General features: G+C 56.5%; 1 protein-coding gene across 1 annotated transcript in view; it reads left to right on the top strand.

Annotated features, from left to right (window-relative positions):
• Window positions 1-4905, top strand: part of SHC2 (SHC adaptor protein 2) — a 30114-nt gene extending 25209 nt beyond the window's left edge. Inside the window, exons 14-15 of the mRNA XM_077760581.1 lie at window positions 2966-3099; window positions 4607-4905. Of these exons, the coding sequence (XP_077616707.1) occupies window positions 2966-3094 (129 nt within the window). The 3' untranslated portion in view covers window positions 3095-3099; window positions 4607-4905. The remainder of the gene's footprint in view (window positions 1-2965; window positions 3100-4606) is intronic.
• The last annotated feature ends 4919 nt before the right edge of the window (window positions 4906-9824 follow it).

Here is a 9824-nt window from a genome sequence, read left to right as displayed (position 1 = left end):
GCGCGCCTTAGCACCTTCAGGTTTAACAAAGTATTTTGAGGGTTACAAAGCAGATTCTGTTTCAGTTTACCGGGTAATTTAGGGTTACAAAGTATTTTCCAGTTCAACTAGAATTTTAGGGTTTACAAGAGTTCCCAGTCTATACAGCGTTTTAGGCGTTACAAAACCTTTTGCAGTTTCAAGGCCTTTCAGGAGTTACAAAATATTATGTTTGATCAATTATAAGATGCGGTTTCGCTCCCATGGTCTGTCATCACTATACATCTTACACTGATGTCTTTGAGTGATAAATACGGTGTTTTTGTTTTATACTGTATTTTAAGCCGCATAAAGCATGTTTCAGTTTGCAAGGAGTTCTAGGGTCTAGAAGTTACTGAATTGCTGCTTCATGATGCATACTTTTCTCTCGTTATTTATTAAACGTTTTAAAATGTTTGTTTATTTTTGAGAGAGAGAGACAGAGCATGAGCAGGGGAGGGGCAGAGAGAGAGGGAGACTCAGAATCCAAAGCAGCACAAGGCTCTGAGCTGTCAGCGCAGAGCCGAATGCTGGGCTCAAACCCACGACCTGCGAGATCATGACCTGCGCAGAAGTCGGACACTTAACCGACCGGGCCACCCAGACGCCCCTTTTTAAATTTTTTAAAAGTTAATTTATTTTTGAGAAACAGGGAAGAGAGAACAAGGGGGGTGGGGAAACGCAGAGAGGGAGAGAATCCCAAGCAGGTTCCAGGCTCCAAACTGTCAGCATAGACTCTGATGTGGGGTTGCAACCCCATGGACCATGAGATCATGACCTGAGCCAAAGTCAGACGCTTAACTGACTGAGCCACCCAGGTGCCCTTCTCTCTCTCTCTCTCTCTCTTTCTCTCTCTCTTTTGAAAGAGACTAAGTTTAGTTCCTTTTTTAAATATAAATTTTATTTTTTGATATCAAGTATTTACTTAAATTCTAGCTAGTTAACATGTATGGCAAAACTGTCTTCAGTAGTGTAATTCAGTGATCCCTCACTTCCATACACCACTTGCTGTTCATCACAGGTGCCCTCCTTAGTGCCCATCACCATCTAGCCCACTTCCACCACCTCCCTCCATCAACCCTCAGTTTGTTCTCTATCATTGAGTCGCTTGTGGTATGCTTCTCTTTCTTTTCCCCCCCTTTCCCTACGTTCATCTATTTTGACATCTTTGAAGCCTGCGTGTTTTTTAACCATCAGCTGTGTCTTTGAACTACATCAATATTTGGGAGTTTTTCCCCCCTCTGCTTGTGGTACATAAAATAGTGATGCATCGGGGTGCCTGGGTGGCTCAGTAAGTTAAGCGGCTGACTTTGGCTCAGGTCATGATCTCGCGATTTGTGGGTTCGAGCCCCGTGGTGGGCTCTGTGCTGACAGCCAGCTCAGAGCCTGGAGCTGCTTCAGAGCCTGCTTCTGTGTCTCCCTCTCTCTCTGAGCCTCCCCTACTCCTGCTATGTCTGTCTCTCTCAAAATTAAATAAACATTTAAAAAAACAGTGATGCATCTTACCATTGCTTTGAGTCAAGTTCAGGTTTGGTATTCAATAGTTCCTAAAGCATTTTAGTGTGTACAAAGCATTTTTCATTGTACAAGGAGTTCTACGGTTTATGAAGCATTCTGGAGCACCCAAGGGCCTTGGGCTTTACAGGTTATTTCCCAGGTGAGAAAGTGCTTGGGGGTCAAGGGTCTTCCCAAGTTTACCAGGTGCTGTCCCTTCACCCAGCTGCATCCTCGGAGCTGCCCTGGGTGGCTCCATGTTGTCTCTTTGTGTGGGTCACACTCAGGTGGGGGAGGTGTCTGGCCCAGGTCTGGTGGGGGCCCCAGGTGCCTGTCCTTTCAGGTCCCCAGTGTCTGGCTCACAGCTGCAACCTCTGGCCTAGTGTGTGATGTCGGTAGCCCTGGGGCCCAGGGCCCTCTCTGCTAAGTGGATTTGTGGGAGAGGATTGGCAGGTCCTAACCCTGGAGAAACGTCAGAACTTCCTCAAATACTTGGCTAAAACATAGACTCCCAGTTCCAAGGAAATAGGCGGTTTTGCTATTGGGCCTAGGAAGGTGCATTTGAAGCCTGCTCCCCAGATGCTGTGTGTCAGGTGAGCCCATCCATGAAATCTCTGGCAGGGAGGAGGGGCAGGGGGTTACCGTCTGTGTTGTGTCCAGTCCTAGCATGTGGTGATGCTAAAATCTTCTCACTCTAAGACACAACAGGTTGCTTTCCATTAGGCGTCTGCAAGATTTCAGGGGTACGTTCATGCCCTAGAGCTGTCCTGCCAAACAGCTACCAGACAGGTGGCTTAAACAACACAAGAGTATCCTCTCCTGGCTCCCAAGGCTGGAGGTCAGAGACCCAGGTGTGGCAGGGCTGGGTGCTTCTGAGGCTCCCCCAGATTCTGGAGGGGGTGGCAGCCCTTGGTGTCCTTGACTTGTTGACACCCCTGCCATCACTGCCTTGCTTTCTCTCTGTGTCCGAGTTTTCTCTTCTTCTAAGGATGCCGGCCATTGGCTTTGGGGCCACCAGCATGAGCTCATGTTAAGACTCTTTCTCCCCCTCCCCTCCATTCATCTGTTTTGACATCTTTGAAGCCTGTGTGTTTTTAACCATCAGCTGTCTTTGAACTGCATCAGAGACACATCTGCAAAGACACCTTCTCCAAATAAGTTCCTGTCCACGGGTTCCAGGGTTTGGGACATGGACACGACTTTTTGGGGACCACCATTCAATCTGCTATAGCAAGTGTGGCCCCAGAACTCTAGCAGTTTCCGAGCCTGTGTCCATTCCTAACTCTGGGGTCTTGAGTCTGACTCTATGGGTGAAGTCCTGGAGACCTCTGAGCCAGCGGCTCTCAGACTGGAGCGCGCATCAAGGCTGGAGCGAGGGCTCTGGAGGCTGCAGAGCCGGTCAGCGGCCTCTCCAGCTCCCAGCGGTGCTGACGCTCAGCCTCTGGCCCCACAGGTGCGGACGAAGGACGTGCTCTTTGAGAGCATCAGCCATCTGATCGACTACCACCTGCAGAACGGGCAGCCCATCGTGGCCGCCGAAAGCGAGCTGCATCTGCGCGGTGTGGTCAAACGCGAGCCCTGAGCCAGGTGCGTAGACGGCCCCACGCGCTCTCAGCCTTCACCCATTTGCCAGCTTTTCTCTCATTTTAAAAATTAAGAAAGAATTCACAAACCACAGAATTCACCCATTTAAAGTCTGCAACTCGGTAGTTTTTTAGCATGTTTAGAGATGTGTAACCATACTCTACCTAATTCCGNTCCCCATCGGCCACCACTCCCTCCCCAGAACCCCCCTCCCAGCCCCCTCCCGTCCGTGGAGGAGTCTGTTCTGGACGTTTCTCACACGTGGACTCACACCCACGTGGCCTCCCGTGTCTGGTTCCCTCCCTCAGCGTCGTGTGTTCGGGTCCGTCCGCGGGGCGGCGGGTGACGGCGCCTCGCTCGTGCTCGCGGCCGAGGGACGTGCGCGTGCGCGGTGGACGCCNGCGTGCGTGGTGGACACGTGTTTATTCTTTCACTCAGTGGACATTTGGGTGTTTCCACTCTTTGGCGGTCACGAATAATACCACTCAGAACTTGTATATCCAGGTTTTTGTGTGGACGTGCGCTCGTTGCTCCTGGGCACACACCTAGGCGTGGAGTTGCTGAGTTGTTACGGCATCTCTGTGTTTAACGGGAAGGAGGGGGCTTTTTTCTTGAGAGGGGACTAGCGTGGCCTGGGTCTGGTGGGTGTTTCAGAAGAGGTGCGTGAGATGAAAAAGTGCACCCTTGACCTTTTGCTTTTGGTGCTGGGGAGCCATGGGGAGGTTTTGAGCTGGGGAGGGACAGGCAGGACCTTTTAGGTGAGAGACTGGGACCTCTGGGGGAGGGGTGGGTGCTTTAGGCAGGAGATGCCTGTGAGCTGTGGGCACAGCCGGGTGGGGGTGGCGTGAACTGTCTTGTGGAGAGAAAGACAGAACCTGGGGTTTGGAAGCCAGGACCTGGGGGCTCAGCTGGGGAGGGAGGGGCTGCAAAGGAAGGGGTTTGTGGAATTTCCCCAAGGGCTCAGCAGAGAGGAGCTTCCAGCCAGGTTGGGCTGCTCTCCTGTCCCCATGACAACGTCCCTGTGCTGCCTCCTCCCCCACCCAGGCCTCAGGCTGCAGGCACAGGGGTTTCCAGTCTGGCGAAGGGCTTCAAGGGCTGTGGGACGCCTGAAATGACCGGCAGTGCCTGCCATCCTCGCTTGCTTCCCTTCCCAGAAGGGGTTTGTGACCCGAGAAACAATGTTGATGGCAGTAGTGATAGCTGCTAAGGCAGCAGTTGCTGCGTCCGGGTGCTCAGCACCTCCCTGAACTCCACAGACTCCCCGGGGGTCCTGAAACAGGCACTGTTGTTAGCATTTTCATTTTGCAGAAGAAGAAACAGCACAGAGAGATTAGAGCACTACCCTAGGTCACACTAAGAACATAGGGGAGCTGAGACTTGGCCCCGGCCCCTCAGCCTGAAGGCCCTCCCTGGACCAAGTCACGGAGGTTCGGGGGACCTGACACTGGAACCCAGGTCTCTGGCTGCCATCTCCGCTGACCCTTGACCTCTCCTTCTCTTTGCTCCCCAGGTGATGGTTCTCAGCTCCTGGCTCCTGCCCTGCTCCGCACGTGCCCCCTGTTGTGGCCTTACGGGCTCCTCAGCCTCTCTCTCCGGTCCCTGGTCAGGCTGGAACCGCCGCTGTCTCTCCTTCCTCTGCATAGGCCTCTCTCCAGCCTCCCTGGGCTGGGTCACCAAGGCCAAGAGATGGGGGCCCAAGACCCCTTTATCTTGCTGACGCCCTGCCTGCCTCCACCCTCTGAGGAGTGAGGGTGTCCATACCAAAGACAGAACCTTTTCTCACCTCTAAAGAAAATATATTAAAGACAAGCAGTGCTCTGTCTCTGAGCCCTGGCAGGGCCCCCGGTGGGTTAAGGAGGCACCATCTCTTTTCCTAGATGGACTTCAGCTCTGTCCCTGGAAACAGGGATTCCTGTCCTTGACTGTCTCTTTTGTCCACCTGAAAAATCAGTGCACAGTTGTCTTTCATGGGGAAGAATTGGGTGCTTTGGGCTGATATTGAAGGGGGGGTAGCCTTGGAGCTCAGCTGGGATGGGGGGCTTCCAGGCAAGGCCAGCACACCCGGCCCTGGTGGGGAGTGGTTGTGAGGCCCTGCCCTCCCAAGCTGCCAACCTGCCCTGGCCATTTGGGATCTGGTGGTGATTCCGTGTGGGAATGACCAAGAGGAAGCGAACCCCCCTGCACATCGAGAGGCCCTCTGGCTGGGAGGCCGAGGCCAGTCTCCCAGGTGTGGCCTCCCAGGGCTGGAGGATGTGGGGGGAGGGAGGAGGGCGCTGGGCCTTGGGGGCAGTGGTCTACTGGCCCGGAACCCCTGGTACCTCGCCCGCACCTCTGTTTTTACCCCAAGGTAAAGCACTCCGGCTGCTCTGTTACACACCCCCCCATGTTCTCCTTGGGAACACCTTGCTTTACTCCTGAAGGCAGCAACCCTCTCTCAAGATGCCCTCATTTTCCCCTCCAAGTTGCTCCTGACTTACCCCTGAAAGTGCCCGACTTCTCAGGTGTGCACACTCCCCTCAGAACCCCTGTCACCCTCAGAGTCTGCGCTCCAGACCTTCCCTCACATGACTTCACACCTCTCCTTCCCAGAGATCTCCATCTCTCCCCGGAACCCCTCCTCTGACCCTCCCTAGCCGTCCCCACACCCTGCCAGGGCCACACGTCTGCCCAGGGCCTGGCTCTCTGGGGAGACTGAGAGATCTGCAGTGATTTCTCTGCAGTCAGAAGGCGCCGCCCCATGCTCTGGGGGGGCCTGGTGAGGGTGGGGGAGCAGCAGACACTCTGTCTGTAACCACGGGGGAAGCCGCCAAAACACAGAGGAGACTCCGATGCCATGTCTCTTACTTTAGAGACCTGGAGACTGACAGCCACCAGTCAGCCCACCCATCCCACATCCATCCATCCATTCGTCCATTCTCCATTCCACTCACTGGCCCCCCCACCGCCCCCCCACCCGGATACCCTTTAGTAAGCCTGCATTGGGCCCCTCTTACCTGCCAGGGCCTCTGGTAGATAACAGGGATGCAGCAGTGACCCGAGACTTGTCTGTCCTTGTGGAGCTAAGAGTCAGCGACATTCATCAGCAAGTCACCGCTAAGTGTGTAATGACAACTCCCCTGAAAAGGAGAGAGATCCCTGGTGACCCAGGAGCGTTTCTCTGTGGGACGGCACAGGGTCTGTGATCTGGAGGGTGAGAGCCCCAGGGGAGGGGACGGCGTTCGGGGCAGAAGAACTAGCGTGTGCAAAGGCCTGTGGTGTGTGTGGCTCACAGCACATTTAGGGAACAGGAGGGTGACCTGTATGAGTGGCGGTGGGGTGGAGGACACAGCTGGGGTGAAGCTTCGTGCCAGGGAGAGCTGCGAGGGGCCTTTCGAGCACAGAAGTGATAACATTCCGAAGTGGGAAATGGACTGTTGGGGACAGGATAGGAATGGGGACCAGCTGGGAGAATTCACTGGGATCTGGACTCGGGGAATCTTGAAAAGTCTCAGATTCTAGACATTTGTAGGCTAGAGAGGGGTCTCAGTGCACTTTGTTCGTCATTCATTCATTCATTCCCCTGCATCTTCACAGGCCCAGGGTCCTCCTTCGAAGCCTCTGTTTATCTGGCACCCCTGCTGAGGCCTGTACAAAAAACTGCACCAACTGCGAGTGCTCAATTCTCCCCACTTTACAGATGAGGAAGCAGAGGCTCAGAGGGGCGAGGGGGCTTGTTGAAGGCCTCCCTGCCATGGGGTGGCAGAGCTGGACACCCCCCCCACCTCCCCGTCCTGCTCTCTGAGCTGGACAGTCCAGGCCTGAGGGGCGCACACGGTGATGGGAGCTGGGCCCCTACATTTGTCTCCTGCCCCCTTCCCCCTGCAATGACTCAGGCAACAGATGCCCCTTGCGCCAGCCTCCTCCTCAGGGAGTCTTGGGGTGGGAGGCAGCCACTACGCAATCTTGGACTGGTTGCTTCTCTTCCCTGAACTGGGTGCCCTGTGGAACTGGGCTGCCCCGCTGTGCCTCAGTTTCCTTATCTGGAAACCGGCTGTGGTGGCCCTCCCCCACAGAGGGTTAACCTCTGCCTGGCTGGGTCGGGGTCTCTCCTGGGAGCTTGCAGACAGGCCCGCCTCTTTCAGGGGAGGAGACAGAGCTCAGAGGAGAGGTTGGCAGAGCCGCGTGGGTACAAGGTGGCCCCCTGGACTGGAGCGTTCTTGGAGGCCCCTCCCTGTGCAGCCCCCAGCACCTGTCTGCTGGTGGCTGGGGAATGGCCTGTGACTCAGGTCTGGCTCCTGGAAGCACCCTGTCCCTCTTCCTTCCCATGAGGTTAGGTCCCTGGCCTTCCAGCATGCAGCGGCATGACTCAGGTTGGGAGGGGCTGGCCAATATCACCTGGGCCCCCTCCCCAGCTTTGGCCTAAAGCCTGTAGCCTACGCATTTCTGATCTCAGGAAAGCTGCAGCTTGGGGTGTGGAGGAGTCCTGGGGTCTGCCACGCCAGTCAGGAGGTAGGTTTTGTTGGTATGTTTTTGAGGTTCTTCCGTATGGGCCACAAGCCTCACTAAGCAGCAGGAAGGGCCAGCCTCCTGGCAGCCCCCCCCACCAAGGCAGGTGTTTGGGACCTGTCCTCTGGTACCTCTTCTCTCTGGGCCTCAGTGTCCCCAGCCCCCAAAGGTGATGGGGTGGGGGGCAGGGGTGTGGCTTTGGCTGAGCTAGCTGTGGTGGGGTTCAGGTTCTGGGGTTCCCTTCAAGGCCCAGCCAGGCCTCCCGCAGCTGAACCTCTTTTCTCACCAGGAGCTACATCCAAGAAGTGCTCTAGGCCCCATTGTGAGCACTTTGCACGTGGGCACCTGTTAGCCCTTGCTCTGCGGCTGCGGTGCAGGGACAGCTTGTGTGCCTGTGGACAGCACGCGGACAGAGGCAGAGGGTCCGGACGCCTCTGGAGTGTTGGCCTCAGGACCTGAACCCCAATGGAGTGTCCCCAGTTGCTTAGCACAGGAACAGTCACAGAATAAACTCACTGGCTCCTCCCTCAACCCAACTGGGAGGAGATCCTGCCCCAGCTGGGTAAGGATGAGTGGGTAGTGATGCCCCCAGTACCCAGCCTGGCTTGTCATCAGAAGACCTGGCATTGTCCCCCCTCAGAGACCTGAGACAGTCACTCCCCCTTTGTGGGCACCACTGTCCCTGCCTGTGCGATGGAGAAAGGTGGCCCGTGGCCTCTGAGGCCCTGCCCCTGCCTGCTGCCGGACAGAGTGCAACTCCAGGAATCACCCTTCTTCCTGTGGTGCTAGTTCATCCAACTGTCTGGCAGGTATTTATTAAAGACCCCAGTGTCTTGGGGACAAGACAGGGATAGGGCGGCCACACCCCTTCCTCCTGGCAGCTCCAGTCTTGGCAGGGGCAGTGACCACCCAAGCGTGTGCTCTAGGGCGTTCTTTGTGGCAGCTCAAGCTGCGGTTCAGGGGGTTCTGTCAGGCTGTGATGCTGGGCCAGCCCAGGCCGGCAAGCAGGGCAGGCTTCCTGGAGGCAGTGGTGAAACAATGCATTCATTGGCATCTGCCTCCCCTGTCAGACTCTGTGGCCATGCCAGCGTTGCCCACAGCACAGAGGGGCCTCAATATTTGCTGAGAGAGCAAAACTGAGACAGATCTTTGGGGGGAGTCACTGACTCCGCTGAGCCTTGCTTTTCCCATCTGGACAATGGAACTCCAAAGCCCACCTCACTCCAAGGTCAGGTGGAGGCATTGGAAGGGCAGGAGTTCCGTTTGGCTCCCACCTGCCCCCTGCACCCCCTTCTGCTGTTGGACCAGCAGTCACTGCAGACCAGCCCCCAGCTGCGCTGGGGCCACGATGGGGCTTCGGGACATTCTTGGAACACAGGAGGCTCTGGGACAATTGTAATTTAATAAAGCCCAGGCTTTGGATCAGTCCTGGCCATACATTACCTTGCGGGCTCCTCACACAAGGCTGGACTCAAGACTGGTTGTCCTCAGGTTCCAGAAGGGGACATCGAGGCTGGGAGGGAGGGCAAGGAGTGAGGACGCGGAGGCTGAGGGGAGCGGAGGGGCTGGGAGCCAGAGAACCCTGCGCCCCCAGGAGCTGCCCAGCCTGGGGCCGCGTTCTGGGCTCTCCCGTGTCTGCCTCTCTATCTGTGAACAGCATGTCGGTGCTCTTCCATCTCCCCTTGGGTCACGTTTTCCTGTGTCACAGGAGCCACCAAATCCACGATGACATTTCATCTTGTGTCTGTCTCCTGGCATCCCTCGCACTGGGAATCATCAGAGAGCTGGGCACTGCGTCCGTGCATCACAGTCGCGTCCTCAGCGCCCAGACTGCTGCCCTCCGGCGTCCACCAGCTGCTCAATAAACATTTGTTCTCGAAATGAAGGCCGCTTCTTGCGCGGCCCAGGGTGCGGACGCCCGTTTACGGGGCGGAGCAAGTCCCCGCTGCTGGGTCCTTACGGAAACCCTCACTTCTGCAAGGACCCCCCGGTTCCGGTGAGCCCTCGGGTCGGCGCGGACACATTCGGCCGCACCTCTTATTGTTGCCATTATTTTATTCGTCAGAGAGGAGGGGAGGGCCTTTCCCCGGAGCACCGGCCCACCGCAGGTGAGGGTCTGTGACCCGCCCAGGTGAACTGAGGCGGGGGCTTGGGGCCTCCGCGTCCCTGTGCGCCGACCCACGGGCCCCGGAGCTAGGACCGGCCATCGACGGGGCGCAAGCACGGGCTTCCCTCCCTCCGGC

The sequence above is a fragment of the Crocuta crocuta genome, unplaced genomic scaffold (genome assembly GCF_008692635.1).
Source record: "Crocuta crocuta isolate KB4526 unplaced genomic scaffold, BGI_CrCroc_1.0 scaffold443, whole genome shotgun sequence".
Lineage (NCBI taxonomy): Eukaryota > Metazoa > Chordata > Mammalia > Carnivora > Hyaenidae > Crocuta > Crocuta crocuta.
The sequence above is the reverse complement of the archived record's forward strand: the minus strand, read 5'-3'. Positions and strand labels throughout refer to the sequence as shown.